Source organism: Neofelis nebulosa, chromosome 13, assembly GCF_028018385.1.
Source record: "Neofelis nebulosa isolate mNeoNeb1 chromosome 13, mNeoNeb1.pri, whole genome shotgun sequence".
In the NCBI taxonomy this organism is placed as follows: Eukaryota; Metazoa; Chordata; class Mammalia; order Carnivora; family Felidae; genus Neofelis; species Neofelis nebulosa.
The window spans coordinates 8,323,323-8,339,847 of record NC_080794.1 but is presented as its reverse complement, the minus strand read 5'-3'; the positions used below and the strand labels follow the sequence as shown (position 1 = coordinate 8,339,847).

Below are 16,525 nucleotides of genomic sequence, written 5' to 3'. Positions count from 1 at the left end.
ACTCCCTCACCTTTCTCACGGTAATCCAGTTGAGATTTTCTTTTTTCTAGTAATTCATTCTTTTCCTTCAGATCATTTAACGCAATTATCAATAAAATGTTTTAACAGAAATAGATAAATACATGTATATTTCCCTTAGAGACTGTGAATGTCTGGAAGGTACAGCTGGCAAGTTTTTCCTCCACCCAGAACCACACGTCTGGCTCAAAGGAAGACCTCAATCAATGTTGACTGAGGACTGAAAAGTAAAAGAGCCTGTCAATGATGCAAACATCAAATGGACTCTTATGGACTGAAGACATGTTAAGAAAGGATCTTTCAGGGGCGCCTGGGTGGCTCAGTCGGTTAGGCGGCCGACTTCGGCTCAGGTCACGATCTCGCGGTCGGTGAGTTCGAGCCCCGCGTCGGGCTCTGTGCTGACAGCTCAGAGCCTGGAGCCTGTTTCGGATTCTGTGTCTCCCTCTCTCTGACCCTTCCCTGTTCATGCTCTGTCTCTCCGTGTCTCAAAAATAAATAAAACGCTAAAAAAAAAAAAAAAGACAGGATATTTCAGACATCTTTTTTTTTTTTTTTTAATTTTTTTTTTTCAACGTTTTTTATTTATTTTTGGGACAGAGAGAGACAGAGCATGAACGGGGAAGGGGCAGAGAGAGAGGGAGACACACAGAATTGGAAACAGGCTCCAGGCTCCGAGCCATCAGCCCAGAGCCTGACGCGGGGCTCGAACTCACAGACCGCGAGATCGTGACCTGGCTGAAGTCGGACGCTTAACCGACTGCGCCACCCAGGCGCCCCTCAGACATCTTGATAAGCACAAGAAACAGGCAATGTCTTTAATTCCTTAGAAACATACATGCAGGAAGCAAAATCTTGCCGTGTGAAAATGGGCACACCTACTGGTAACAAAGTGTTCTATGGCTAGTAGAATGGGGGCAGGGTAGGAAGGGGGTAAGGGGTCCCTTCTGTTTCAGGCGTTCCAACAAATGGTTGGTGGAATGCATCTGCAGAAATAAGAGGAAAGAGAAATTGCTAACGAAGAGGAGGAGAACAAGTGCCTGACACACACACTCAAATCACTACATGTATTTCTTATCAACTACTGTCAACTGACACCATTAGAAAATTCATGAATTCCATTCTAATTTTTTTTTTAATTTTTTTTTAACGTTTATTTATTTTTGAGACAGAGGAGAGACAGAGCATGAACGGGGGAGGGTCAGAGAGAGAGAGAGGGAGAGAGAGAGGGAGACACAGAACCTGAAACAGGCTCCAGGCTCTGAGCTGTCAGCACAGAGCCCGACGTGGGGCTCCAACCCACGAACCATGAGATCATGACCTGAGCTGAAGTCGGACGCTTAACCAACTGAGCCACCCAGGCGTCCCTCATTCTAATTTTTTTTTAATGCTTATTTATTTTTGAGAGAGAGAGAGAGACAGAGAGACAGAGACAGAGACAGAGACAGAGAGAGAGAGGGAGACACAGCATCCAAAGCAGGCTCCAGGCTCTGAGATGTCAGCATAGAGCCCAGTGCGGGGCTGGAACCCACAAACCGTGAGATTATGACCTGAGCTGAAGTCGGACGCTTAACTGACTGAGACACCCAGGCGCCCCATTCGTGAATTCCATTCTAAATGCAAGAAAATTATACTGGCACATCCCAAAACACAACAGGAAGTTGGTTAATTTTATGAAAAACGATCATTATACACGAACACAAAAATACACACACACCCCTCCCCCACCACCAAGAGGAAAAGAGACAAAGGCAAATATCAATACCTAAATAGTTAGTGACCCTGAAATTCACTAAAAAAAATTTTGTTGTTGTCGTTTGTTTTTTCATTTTGTTTTGTTTTCTGATTACCTGCAATTTAACTGGCTCAGGCAGTTTCATTTGGAGCAGTCCTTCCTTGGGCCTCTTACCCCCTTTGGCTTCTTCTTCTCCAGCTCCTTCTGGCTTGGAGTCTTCCATGGAGGGCTCTTTCTCCAGAGCCTCAGTGTCTTCTTCCGGAGTGGCGGCTTCCTTGAACACACTGGGCTCTATCAGCTGCAAGATGTGTTTTAAGTCCTCATTGTGGAAGATCCCCATGATGAGCAGAGTATAGAAAAGCTTGATGAGAGGTACAAAGAGAAATTCAGTGGTGCCCCCCACGGGGTCCCGGGCATGCAGGCTGCCCTCTTTAACAGCTTCTGTCAGCATCTGAATGGTTTTGGCCTTCAGGATGTCCAGCGGGAACTCTGGACTGTATTGGTAGCATTCGTTATTGATGCTCACAAAACTGGGGGAGGAGAACTGTATCCGTGGCCTGAGGGAGGTGCTGAGGCCAATCCCCGGGAGGCCGTGCTTTTTGTTCTCATCAGGGAAGAGGGTGATGCTCTTGGTCTCCTCCGTCATGGGCACGATGAACTCACTGTTCATCATGAGCCTGGCAGTGGCGTAGGAGCTCAGGTGGATGTCAATCAGCAGGTCGTAGTAGCCGGCCCGCAGCAAACCGGGCATGTACTTGTTCTCGATGGCGTAGAGCAGCTGGGGTTCGTCCACGTGGCTGCACAACGCATGCGCCACCCGGTGGTTCCCGAGGGCACAGACGGCGGAGTAAAGCCGGAGCGTGTGGTAGTGGAATTTCAGCAGCTCTTCCTGCTCTGTCAGCTCCAGTATGTCCACGGATCTGTACACAGGAGGAGAGTGGTAGCTAGGTCAGGTGGGGAAAAGTTCTAAAAAACTCCGCATCACAGGAGAAATCTAAGTACCTCATGAATTTCAAAAAGTTACGGAAACATATCTTTGTTCCCGATTTTCTATGACAGGTTTCATGATGGTGTATTTTTTTTTTGTCCGTCAGTACTAGGTATTTTACAAGTTTTCCTCCGTATGCAATTTTACGTGGGAAATTTCTAACCACTAGTGGTTGAAGCTGCTTCATCCTCCATCAATCACCCTCAGGTTTGGGGCACCTCTCGTAGGCACTGAGTCTCGATCTGCACCCGTGTCTCTTTTCCTTTCAGAATTTGAGCCCTCCTTAGAAAATCTTGAATCTCCTTTTCCAACTTGGCAAAGCTGCCCCAGAAAGCCAGAGACCTTTTCCTTAGGCTAAGTTGTCCCTGTCTCTGACCTATGATTAGTGATTCGCCTGACACCAGTCGGAAGTAAGAGAATGGAGGACTAATGCTTCTGAAGTGATGTACCTTCTTACACATCCCTCACGGCCCCAGACTTAGACCAGTGCAGCCCTGGTTTCCATCGGGCATGTATGGCTTGTGAAACAAATACTATTTGTGATATTTCGCGTAGCAAAGTTTCTACTGGGAAGCTGAGTCTACGCTGGGCCATTTTGCTTCTAGAATGTATCATGCCCTTCCGACCCATAAAAAACTTAAAATGGCCAGAATATGCCTAAAGTAAAGCCATTCCTTTCAACACGAAGTCAATTTTAAGAGGACGTAATTCCTTTCGATGTGCTAATGTTTCTACACTATTTATTTAAATTATTAAGATTGCCCATGGGTGACACTGTAGAATTGAAAGTAGAAACTTGATATATTCACAATAAAAGGAATGACTCATTCATCTAGAAAAGTGTCCTTGGTGAGACTATAATATAAACTCATCAGAACATGGGTTATTATATGACTTCATTAATATTCGTCTAGCAGTTAACCCCTACACAGTAGAAGCTGAGTAATTACTTGTGATTATTTGCTGTTAAGCTCTGTCACCGTCCTCCATACTCGATCATCCTGTCCATGCCCATCCACTGTGTCTATGCTTCCCGGGTCACAGGTATTCTATGAAAAGCCACTGTGGCTTGATGGTGCAAAGTTATTCCAGACCCTACCGCCCAAATCTCAGCATCAGAAGCATTCTGAGTGAGAAATTCAAAGCAAATGATGACTCACCTAGGCCTCCGGGAAACCACACAACTGTGGGGCCCGGCTGCTAGCACCCAATTCTTGGGAAGGTATATCTAAGCAGGCCTTCTCTCTCAAAGTATAGTGGACAATGATTCCCATGTCTTACCTAGGCCCTCCAGGCTCTCAAGAAGACTATGAGCCTGGCTGATGGTCAAAATATATAAACCTGTTCACCGTAGCAACACAGAACCTCTGCATTCTAGCTTCTTAGTGAAGAACACAACTTAGCCTACCATCTAATTCCTCTCAGACTGCCAGTTTCTAGAAAAAACATCTAAGGACTCCACAATTTACATTAGCTACTGCCCCTTCCAACCCACCTCCTATTATTCACTTTAGGGCACCCTGTTACTTCCTTTAAAGCACCTCTCTTCCCGACTAGACCATGAAATCTTTTAAGGTAAGGGTCCCATCTGTTTTGTACACCATTTAGTATCCAATGCCAGGGACACAATGAGAACTAATATATGTCTGGAATGAATGAATAAGAGAATTCTGGAAGGATCTATAGTCTCCATCTCATGACTCTACACTTAGGTCAGGGCAAACCAAAGCATATACCTCAACTACTTTAATCTGTCTTTCCACACCAACTCCTTATAGCAATATTCATACTTTAATAAGCTATGGATTTACTTGGGAGGATAGCAAAATAAATAACTTGTTATTCTATCTGTTACAAGGACATTATTTTATCTGTTTAAATATAAAATATAACACCTCCTTAGCACACGCCATACTGTTGTTGGTAAATATTCTCCCTCTTCTTCCGTCTGTCCTGTATATGGGGTAGTCTGATCTGCTCTACTTAGCTTGGGCTTGACTCTATGACTTGCTTAGGCAGGTCATAAATAAAATAAATAAAATAAATAAACTGTGAGTGAATGTAACATCTGCCACAAGCAAAAAGAAGTTCTAAGAGACCTGAAGTGTCTGTTAACCCTCCTGTACATCCACCATTGGCCGTGGAAACTGTATGTCCCAGATCGGAGCTGCCCCATCAATTTGGGTCTCAGGGTAAGAAGGAGGAAGTCCGCACTCATAGCCCACCACAGCCTGGAGCAGAGCTACAGCGGACCAACAACCTCACGTAACGTGAGCAAAAGATTCACGTCTGTTCACAAGCCACTGAGACGTGGGGGTTGTTATTGCATTAAAAGCTAATATAATACCTTACACTCTTCAACAGTCCTCAATGGAGAAATATTTTTCATAAGTCAATATCATTCTTTTATACATCAAATATTACAGAGGGTCTACTATGGATGAAGCACTGTGCACTGGTGATACGATGGTGAACAACATCGACACAATTCCTGCCCTAAGGGAGCTGACCATCTAGCTGAGGAGGGAAATCTTAACCAAAAAGTACGTAAATTATGAACAGTGATACGTGTCACGAAGGAACCAGAGAACTAACATGTATGTAGTGCCATCCCAAATTGTTAAGTATTAATTATTGGCCATGTCATTGGGGCATGAGAAAAAGCTTCTACTCAGCCACTAGTTGGCATATCTCTTTGTTATTCTGAATCTGGGAACTCATCAGATTTTTCTTTGGCTTCTAGGAAGCCTGAAGCCACTGTGGGACTTTACCAACCACACAGAATGATGTGGTGTGAGTGACCCCGTGTCAGTCTCGCCCTGGGCTTTGTTATTTTCCTGTCCTCACCTTGCCTGCATATCTGGTTCTAGTGACTCTTTTTTGTGCATTTGTATTTCATACATTTTGGGAAAATGACTCAAACTCTTCATGATCTATAGTGAGAGTTCATTTATTTAATGTTTATTTATTTTTGAGGAAGAGAGAGAGAAAGAGCATGAGTAGGGAAGGGGCAGAGAGAGAGGGACACACAGAATCTAAAGCAGGCTCCAGGCTTTGAGCTGTCAGCACACAGCCTGATGCGGGGCTCGAACTCACGAACCAGGAGATCATGACCTGAGCTGAAGTGGGACATTTCACCGACTGAGCCACCCAGGCACCCCAGAAATAAGATATTTTTAAGCTTCATTTTCTTTCCCCAGCAGCACACCTGAGCTCCCGGCCAATGGTCTAATTCAAAGGGCCCTAATCAGACAGTAAAGGGCACACAGGGCTGACCTGTTCTCCTCCGGGATATGGAGAGACATGAACTGCAGAGGATCCAAACACTGCACCAGCCAGCCTTGGCGCTCACTTATTCGAGACACATCTACCTTCAGGAACTGGTTGGGCATTCTGCTCCACAGGACGTGGGACAGAAACTGCACGTGGAGACGCGGGGGACACTGTGGCACAGGGTTTTTGTGCTCACTCTTGAATAATCCCGCGGAGAGAGGCATCACATTCTAGGGAGCAGAAAAAGAACTAATTTGTAACAATCCGTGGGGTTAATAACGTAATGACCACAGTTCTTCACAGGAAAGAGATCCTGGAAGCGAGATACCCTCTGTGTCCAGCAATGTTAATACAAGAAATAACAGAACTTGGGATGAATGGCTCCTGAAAGGTCAAGAGGCAAAAACATCCTGAGAGAACATACCTAAAATTTCAGGGTGGCAAACAGGCTTGGGGAGCTAGATTTCTTTTGCAAACACTCCCTGGTACGCTGAGAATGCAGCTACAACCAAGTAGAACCACGTAATCTGCGTATTTTTTTTTTACCAAGCTGGGCCCTCGCCAAATCCGGCAAGCCTGCGGCTGTCTGCGGTACCAAACTCCTGGAAGAGTTGCACGCACTTGGCTCTCTCTCCTGGTCTGTCCTCTGTAGCCCACCTTATCCTTCAAGTGCTCACTCACTGGCTCCCTCACTCACAAGTCAGTTTTGTCAGGTTTCAGCAGCCAGTTCTACACCGGAGACAGCTCAACAGACAAACCGCACCATCACACAAGACAACAGAGTTCATCAGACATTAACACAATCTAATTGTTCTTCACCCTGCTCCAGCTTCAGTATGGATCACCTTCAGCCTTCCTAGTGCCTTCAGTCTGATCTCAGGGCAACACAGGTCTCTACTTGGCCGAAGCTTATTCATTCACTCATGACCCTGACACCCCCTCCGCCTGCTCGTCATGGGCCATATGGAAACAACACTCTCACCTCTCCCATTACCTTCAGTGTCTCCCTCTCCCATAAAGTCTTGTCTACTGCGTACTTTCAGACTATCTCATCCTCCAGCTACCTTCCTATTCTCTTCTGATAATGGAGAGGGCGGGGAGGAAAGCCAGATACTGCTTTGGGCCCTGAGTGAACAAAACACACAAAACCCCTCCTCTCATCCAGCTTCCATTTTTTTTTTTAAACTGGAAACATAAAATAGACAAAGTTAAAAAGCAAATTAAATAGCATATGACAAAAGAGGTCACGGTGGGGACCCAGGATAGAGGAAGCAGAATGCAGGACAGCAATAATAAGGAGGATGATCATAATGGGTATGGCTGAGAAGGTGACATCCCTTCCATGCAGAAGGGACAGTCAATGCAAAGGACCCAAGGAGGAAGTCTGCCTGGCAAGTCTGAGGAAGAGCTGGAGGCCAGATCGATCTTTCTGTCTATATATTTATTCACCCAAATTTGCTGTCTTTCTCTAATTTTCAACCTTGAATTCACTATAGTATAGCTTCGTCCATCATTTTGCCCAAATTCTTCTGGCAAGGTCAGAAGCCATCCTAACCAACAGGAATCATGGATTCCTTTCACCCATATTATGTTTGCTTTTCTGTGGCTGCTGAGCATCTCATTTTACAAAAGTAGACATTGAACTCACACAGTTTAAGGAGCATGTCCAAAGTCACCGAGCCAACACTGTAAAACCTCCCACCGCACTCCACCCCGACGTGCAGCTGGCATCTCAACTTGTACAACCGCAAAATTCAATTCAGTTCCTTTTCCTGAATTTCAACAAGCTCTTCCGCTTGTTGTCTTAGCATCCCTTAGTTTGACCAAACTCAAAAAATTAATTTAATCCTTGATTCTTCATTCTCCTTGAGTACCTGAATCCAATTCATCAACGAATACTATCTGTCCAACTCACCGTCAAATTCTATTCATTTCTCTTCTAAAACATCTTCTCATTTACCCCTCTCTCTCTCCAACATGACTTCTCAGGCTCTCATCATCTCCCATGCGGATGGCATCAAATCATCAATAACTCAGCATTACTGCCTCTTCTCATTCTTGTGAGAACAGATACTTCTCCACATTTCCACCTCCATATTACTGCCAATGTATTTTTCCAAAACTGGTTTACTTATGCTCAGTCCCCAGCTTCCAGTTTCCAATGGGATCAACACTGCCTATACAGTAGGTACCAACCTCTTTTTTTTTTTTTTTTTTTTAATTTTTTTTTTTTTCAACGTTTTTTATTTTTTATTTTTGGGACAGAGAGAGACAGAGCATGAACGGGGGAGGGGCAGAGAGAGAGGGAGACACAGAATCGGAAACAGGCTCCAGACTCCGAGCCATCAGCCCAGAGCCCGACGTGGGGCTCGAACTCACGGACCGCGAGATCGTTACCTGGCTGAAGTCGGACGCTTAACCGACTGCGCCACCCAGGCGCCCCGGTACCAACCTCTTAGAGAGGCATTCAAGGCCTTCCCAGGTTGGCTTCAGTCCACCTTCTCTCAATGTTAATCTCCAGCCACATCCTGGAAGTCACCTTTTGTTACAGCCATATTGAATTCTTTAACCTTTAGCACTTTGACTCAAATATTTTTGCTTTCTCTTGCCCTTCCTCGGCCTAGGATGTCCTCTCTTACTAAGTGTATTCTGAGATCTCTTATTCAACAGTTATGAGTCAACCTAAATGCCTCCTCTTCTCTTTGCTTTACCCGATCCATCCCCCTCCAACCTCCACCTTGTTCTTTCATTTGTTCCTGGAGTATTCTATATGTGCACTATTCTAGCACTTACCACAATGTACCAGTTTCGTGTCGTTAAGCCCATTTACTAGCTCACCTGTGAGTTCCAGATAATCAAGTGGTATGTTATTTGGCATTTTTGTTCCAAATAAGCCTAGTTTCATTGAGTAATATATTTTTGATGACCACAGAGAAAGCCTTTTTTGTTCTTCTTCTTACAGAATATTTAATAAGTAATTTAAATTGTGGCACAAACCCTTTCTAATAAATTAACATGGCCTTAGCCACCTGAAGGAAATTATAGAACTTTCAAGCATGGCTTACCTTTTTTTAAAAGAGTCACTTCTGTCACTAACATCGCTGCTAAAATAAAATACTGAATTTATTTAAGGAGAAGTAGCCGCTATTCCCTAAGAGGAAGACCCCAAACAGAATACCAGCAATGAATCTTTCTTACCTTGATTCTTCCCAGCTCAAACTGGAAAACGTTGGGACTTGTAGCTTGGGCAAAAGCTGCAGGAAATAATTTCGTACTTGGCTCCACCTTAGATAAAGAAATGAATCTGGAAGTATTAGTCAAAGAAGGAACACCAAGAAAAAATATTTTCTTTATAATGGCCAAGGAACACCTGACAGAAGGGGCCCAGACACTTTTGTGTTCTTTCAGATGGATCTCCTCTTTCAACAAATATTCAGGGTATCTCATTTCGTTGTTATGTGAACATTTTTGGAGGCCTGTACTGTTTCCCCCCCGAAGGGCAGTGTTATTATTCAAAGAGAACTAAAAAGGCCCAATTAGGCTCATTTCGGTTTTCATTTTCGTCTATTTTCTAAGGTACTTTTCGATCTTCTAGAATGTGCTTTTTGTGCGCGGGGACAAAACGCTTTCTTCCCAGAAGCACGCCACCATCCCTGCCCACGGACCTGGTAGTAGGTGCTCAGCTCCTTGCCGTTGGCGGTGAATGTGAGAAGCCCACTGGCAGCATCCACCACGCACCCGATCTCCAGGCCATTATTGTTGCGTCCTTGCCCTGGGCTCATGCTCTCGCCCGCGCACACCATATAGCAGTTGCTGCGTTTGATGCTGGATTTCAAAAAAAAACAAACAAAACACAAAAAACAAAAAACAAAACACATTTTTATCTTTGTACGACCACAGATACAATAGAAAGCATGTATATCTTGCAAACTAAACCTAAATTATGCTGTGCAAGCAACAAGCTCATGCTGTAATGGGAGAGGTGCACAATGGGCCGATTCTGTGATTCGGAGCAAAAAGTCCACTGATGTCGTGGGTATTCTGAATCTGGTCTTACACGTTTCTAAATTTTGCACCTAATGGAGACAGGTCAACAAGTCGGAAACAAGTAAAAACTGACCTGCGCCTACCCCTCCAAAATCTCAAACCAAACTGGACCCTGTTCTGAGGTTCAAAAAAGTTTAACTAATAATCATCCAAATTTGCAATTTTCATTCTCCTCATTCTCATGTTTTTGTTTTTTTAATCACTTGTTCTGAGATGAGAAGCAGTCATTTCCGAACACTGTCAAAGTCCTTAGGCAAATTCTACCTGAGCCATCAGTGATTCAACATATTTAAAATTTGGCTAACATTATGCCCCTTTGTGGACAATTCCTGGTGATCTGTTATGAGAGAAAGAATTAGCTAGAATATGCATAACATCACTGACGTTAACAACAAACCCCCACCTGAGTTTCACCCCCACCGAAACCTTTCCCAGAGATGGTAATAAACCTAAAGTGACTTGAGTTTTGCCTCCTTCCCTTTCTCTGCCACAGCAGAGTGAAAATGTTAATGAAGCTGGCAAAAAAAAAAAAAAAAAAAAAAAAAAAAAAAAAAAGTCAAAGGCAGGCAAGTAGGAGGAAAAGAAAAAGAAGGCTGAGATAAAAATCAGTTTCGGAATAATCAGGTTGGCTGTGTTTCTTTGCACTCCTTACAAAACATACAACAACCCTTCCCTGCCCTCTATTTCTTACACTAAGATCATCTATCCAGGTATCCCGTCCCTCTGTTGGGTTATTTCCTTGTACCGTTGCCATCTTTGAAAATCAAATGTGTCCTTCAAGAATGTTCCCAGAGACAGGTGGGTATGGGGCTCCCATACTGTTGTAAAGAAAGCACTCTTTCCTGGACATTCTGGCTTGGCCCAAGGTCTCAAGGGCTAAGTTCCACAGTTTTAAGTGTGACAACCCGAAGGCAGGAGAGTGAGCTTCTGGTCACCAAAAATGATGATGCAGGTATATAAGAAAAGCAACATTATGGCGGACTCCCTCTATGACACCTGTCACAGCAGATCAGAGAGGATGCATGGGCACAAAAGACAGATGCAAATGGCCAGATCTTTTCTTGTCTTATTCCACAAGGAAGATAGCCTTCTTCACTTTTTTGAAGGTTTGGTTTGAGTTTGGTTTGTTTTACAAATGAAAAAAGGATGGCACAGAAAGTGGAACTGACTTACCCAAAGCCACACAGCGAGTCAATGGCAAAGCTGAGGAAAGAACCCACTTCTCCTCAGTCTGAGTTAAAATGCGTCCACCTGGTCTAAACTACTAGCCCACACTGTCTTCACAGTTTTCTCCCCACCACGTAAACCGTTCCCGAGATACATTTCAGACCATAAAAGCCTCACATCCACCCATCTCTAATCCCTAAAACAAAGGCTTAGTACTGGCAACCCAAGCTGTTAGTCACGTACGAGGTCACCTGAAGGAATGTAGACTGTTACCCACAAAGGATGCACTGCTCTTACTTTATAATGTTTTTCACTTTTAACGTATTCAGATTCCTTACTGGCTTGTATGCACAACAAAACGGACACTGACATGAATGGTTTCATGATATTGTTCCTATAAATACAACGCGATCCTGGACATGAAATCCAAGGGGGGAAAAAAACCCAAAAAAACAAAAAAAACACCTAGGTTTATCAACATGTTTATCAGATGTCATTCACATAAGAAAAAAAAAAAATTGAGAAAAACCGACCTTTCGTGTACTTTTCCCTTTTCATCTCCTAGAGTAACGGTTACTGTACGAACTCTGTCCAAGTCAAAGCCTGTATCATACTGATGGAAATCTGATGTAATCCAGCCCACCCAGACGTTAGCAGGTTCTTGGCCGGGAAAGATTCTCACTGAGTAATAGTACTGTCAAGACAGCAAAAGCAAGTGTTGGCAAAGTTAAAAAGAAACAAAACTTTGATACGCAATGCTTTTGAATTGCCTGACTGCATTTCTTTGCTTAAAATCATTCGGCCTAATTAAAATGTAACAAGAACAAAGAGCGGACACTGGAAGAAGATAAGTCTTAAAGCAGAGATAATGGAAAGGAAATCAGAAATAATGGGAAGAAGAGAAATGATCTTGTCGGAGCAAACACACTAAATAATTTGAGGTCTTTCATACTCCTAAAATATGAGTACAACTGTATGTGCACATACATAGCATATTTATGTAATAAAATCACCAATCCATTCAGGCAGATAAACTTCAAATTCTGGAAAGTTATACAAGCACACTAATTTATGCTAGTGTTTTATACCTGTCACCCACCTTTTTGAATATGCTTTGCCTTTCCTATCAATAATACTTTGATACCTTAAAATCACTTTGAGGGGCGCCTGTGTAGCTCACTTGATTAAGCATCCAACTCTTGATTTTGGCTCAGGTCATGATCTCACGATTCAGAAGACTGAGCCCCAGGTCGGGCTCTGTGCTGAAAGCGCAGAACATGCTTGGGATTCTCTCTCTTCCTCGCTCTCCTCCCCTCCCCCCAAATCTCTCTCTCTTTCTCTCTATCAAAATAAATAAAAATTTAAAAAAATCACTTTGAAATAGCTCAGATCTAATATGTAAAAATCTAGCTCAAACATGGTGGCACTCTATAAGGGATGTAATTATGTAAAAAATTGTAAAAATGTAAAAAAAAATGTAAAAAATTATACATTTTTTTCCCATTTGGTGTTTTAGGAAAAGTTGTTTTGAAAAATTTGTTTTTTAAAGCATTGTTTGTTTGTTTATTTATTTATTTATTTTTAAAGTTTTATTTATTTATTTGAGAGAGACAGCATGCACACGCGTGCGAGTGGGGGAGGGGCACACAATGAGAGGAAGGGAGAATCCCAACCAGGCTCTGTACTATCAGCACAGAGCTGGACATGGGGCTCGAACTCATGAACTGCAATATCATGACCTGAGCCAAAGTTAGACACTTAACTGAACGAACGACCCAGGTTCCCCTTTTTTCTTTTAATTTTTAAATTTTTTTTTTTTAATTTTTTTTTTTTTTTTAACGTTTATTTATTTTTGAGACAGAGAGAGACAGAGCATGAACGGGGGAGGGTCACAGAGAGAGGGAGACACAGAATCTGAAACAGGCTCCAGGCTCTGAGCTGTCCGCACAGAGCCCGACGCGGGGCTCGAACTCACGGACCGCGAGATCGTGACCTGAGCCGAAGTCGGACGCTTAACCGACCAAGCCACCCAGGCGCCCCTAATTTTTAAATTTTTATTTATTTACTAAGTAGGTTCTACACCTAACATGGGGCTTGAACTCACCACCCTGAGACCAAGAGTGGCATGCTCCATCTACCGAGTCAGCCAAGCACCCCGGTTTAAACATGAATTGGCAGAGAGCAAAACATGACCTCCAACAAAGTATGATAAATGATCTTCCTTTAGATATATCACTAAGATGAAGGAAATTATATGCACTTGGAAGAATTAAGTGGAAATTAAAATTTTCCCAGGAAACATGATAGCAAAATCAGGATTAAGCATGTCATAAAGTTATTTTGCCTAAAACACTTCTCTTACCACATAATACACCTCAGAATATACCTGTATTTTCTTCAACTTTCAGTCCCCAAAATAGAAACAAAGATTTATTTTAAAATAAGTCGGCTACAGAGGATGAATGAAAAGGAACTCTTTGACATGAAACACACAATAACTGACAAAGAGAAATAAGTGACAAAAGCTTCAACCTCATACCGTGGACGTTTGCATCAAGTAATCATAATCATCCCGATCATCTGCAAGGACATCTTCGGTGAGCCTTGCAGAATGGCTCGTGCTATAATCTGGCTTTGTTCTTCTAAGCAAAAATCTGAAATATAGTACAGGACTGGGGATCAGCAACATTAAAAATCTCTGCCTACTTAAAACATGTGCATATCATCAATCTAGTAGAGTGGTTCACAACCAGGGCTATTTTTGTTCCCTAAACTATGCCTTTATCTCCCAACTGGAGATACTTTTAGTTGACACATTGGGGGTGCGGGGTTGGGGGGGGGGTGTGCCACTGGCATTTAGCGGGTGGAGGCCAGGGATGTGACTATCCTTCAATTAACATGGCGGACTCTCACAACAAATAATTATCTGAACTACAGTGTCAATCACGCTGATCTGGAGAAATTAAGATTTAGTGCAAAAAAGGATGCTGAAATAACTTGCCTTGTGTCTATAAAAAATACTATTTAGAGAGAATACTTTAAGTTTCAACCAAGAACGTAAATATAAACATCTTAAAAACTCTTTGGAGAAAATACTTGTAAATTATATATAAGGGGTTAATATCCAGAGTATATAAAGAAATCCTACAACTCAAAAACAACGAAGCAAATAACCCAATAAAAAAAAATGGGCAAAGAACCTGAAAAGACGTTTCTCCAAAGATGATATACAAATGGCCTAGAAGTATATGAAAAGATGTTCAAGATCACTGAACATCAGGAAAATGCAAATCAAAACCACAAGAAGACACTAATTCACAGCCATTAGGAGGGCCATCATCAAAAAGAAAGTAACAAGTGTTGACGAGAATGTGGAGAAATTGAACCCTCGTGCATTGTTGGTGGGAATGTAAAATGGCGTAGCTGCTGTGGGAAACAGCATGAAGGTTCCTCACAAACTTAAACACAGAACTAGCAGCAACCACACTTCTGGGTATGTATCAAAAGTAATTTAAAGCAGGGCCTCAAAAATACATTTGCACACGCAGTTCACATCGGCACTATTCACAATAGCTAAGAGGAAGAATCAACCCAAATATCCATCAGCGGACAGATGGATAAGCAAAATATGTACACACAGAGTGGGGTATTACTCAGCCTTACAAAGGAAGGAAATTCTGGCACGTGCAGTGACATGGATGAACCCTGAGGATATTAGGCTGAGTTAAGCCAACCCCACACAGAAGAGAAAAACACAGTATGAATCCACATTTATAAAGTGGTCAAATTCATAGAAATAAAAAGGAGAATGGGGATTACCAGAGGCTAGGGGGAGGTGGAAAAGGAGAGTTGTCTAATGGGTAGAGAGTTTCAATTTTGCAAGCTGAGAAAGTTCTGAAGACCTGTTTCACGACTATGTGAACATTCTTAACACTAGGCAACCATACACTTAAAAAATGGTTTAAATGGTAGATTGTGTTAGGTGTTTCTCACCACGATAAAAAAAGTGCATTAAATAAGTAACTTCTGGGATAGATTATGTCTGTGGTAACAAATTCGATGACAAACAGGTTGCGTTCCTGTCGCCTGTCCAATCCTTTATATGTAAAGGAGAAGGAGAGGGAAGGACAAATGGACCCTGGGAAATCCCTCGCTCTGTACCTCTCCCCACAAAATAACTGCATATTTGAAATTATGTTCCATGTATCAATGACCTTTGTTTCAGACGAGAGGGCTTTTCCTGAGCATAGTCTTTGTGGTTATTAAACTCTGGTTTTGTGGCTTCCTTGTCTTTGTCAACACGGTCTGGCACCAGATGGCCATGAGCTGTCTTCATTAGAACCTCAAAGTCAGAATCTGCATCGTAATCCTCCAGATCATTCTTGGGCCCAAAGAGGCCGGCGCCTGGGAGCCCGCCTGCCACCGTCTTGGAGAAAACCTCGGCACACTCGATTGGCATGCTCAGGCGATAGAACATGATGTCGGCAGTGCTGTTCTGAGCGCCAAAGGACTTCTGGGTGACTTTTAAACACGGAGAACTGTCGATGGTGCCATCTATTCTGGTCACCTAGCGAATGAAGAAGTGATAGCTCAAATTCGAATCAACGCAGTCAACCTCCTGATGCTAAAGATTGCTAACACACATCACGTCTTTAAAACCCCAAACACGGCCCACACTTGGCATAATTTTGTAAATGATGAGATTAAACACAGGGAGTACTGTGTTCCAGATAGACTCATAGCTCTGCCTTTTTTTCTTTTTAATTCAATTTAGTTAACATGTAGTGTAATAATGATTTCAGGAATAGAATTCAGTGATTCATCACTTACATATGACACCCACTGCTCATCCCAGCAAATGCCGTCCTTAATGCCCATCACCTATTTAGCCCGTCCCCCCACCCACTGCCCCTCCGACAACCCTCAGTCTGTTCTCTTTATTTAAGAGTCTCTTATGGTTTGGAGTGCTTGGGTGGCTTAGTCGGTTAAGCATCCGACTTCGGCTCAGGTCATGATCTTATGGCTTGTGGGTTTGAGCCCCGAGTCAGGCTCTGTGCTCAGATGTCAGAACCTGGAGCCTGATTTGGATTCTGTGTCTCTGTCTCTCTCTGCTCCTCCCTCATTCATGCGCCCACTCACTCTCTCTCTCTCTGCTCAAAAATAAATATTAAAACAAAAAATTTTTTAATAAAAAAGAGTCTCTATGGTTTGCCTCCCTCTCCGTTTTTATCTTATTTTTTCCTTCCCTTCCCCCATGTTCATCTGTTGTTTCTAACTCAAAACATAGTTTGGAAAATTCA

At 42.9% G+C, this 16,525-nt stretch overlaps 1 protein-coding gene across 4 annotated transcripts in view; it reads right to left on the bottom strand.

Moving 5' to 3' along the window:
* Positions 1 to 16,525, bottom strand: part of RYR2 (ryanodine receptor 2) — a 768,107-nt gene that overhangs the window by 237,583 nt on the left and 513,999 nt on the right. For all 4 annotated transcript variants that reach the window (XM_058696266.1, XM_058696262.1, XM_058696264.1 and 1 more), the window contains 7 exons: positions 15,440 to 15,792; positions 13,765 to 13,879; positions 11,759 to 11,919; positions 9,677 to 9,836; positions 9,210 to 9,296; positions 6,015 to 6,241; positions 1,866 to 2,670 (listed from right to left, as the gene is read on the bottom strand). In XM_058696266.1, the coding sequence (XP_058552249.1) occupies positions 1,866 to 2,670; positions 6,015 to 6,241; positions 9,210 to 9,296; positions 9,677 to 9,836; positions 11,759 to 11,919; positions 13,765 to 13,879; positions 15,440 to 15,792 (1,908 nt within the window). The remainder of the gene's footprint in view (positions 1 to 1,865; positions 2,671 to 6,014; positions 6,242 to 9,209; positions 9,297 to 9,676; positions 9,837 to 11,758; positions 11,920 to 13,764; positions 13,880 to 15,439; positions 15,793 to 16,525) is intronic.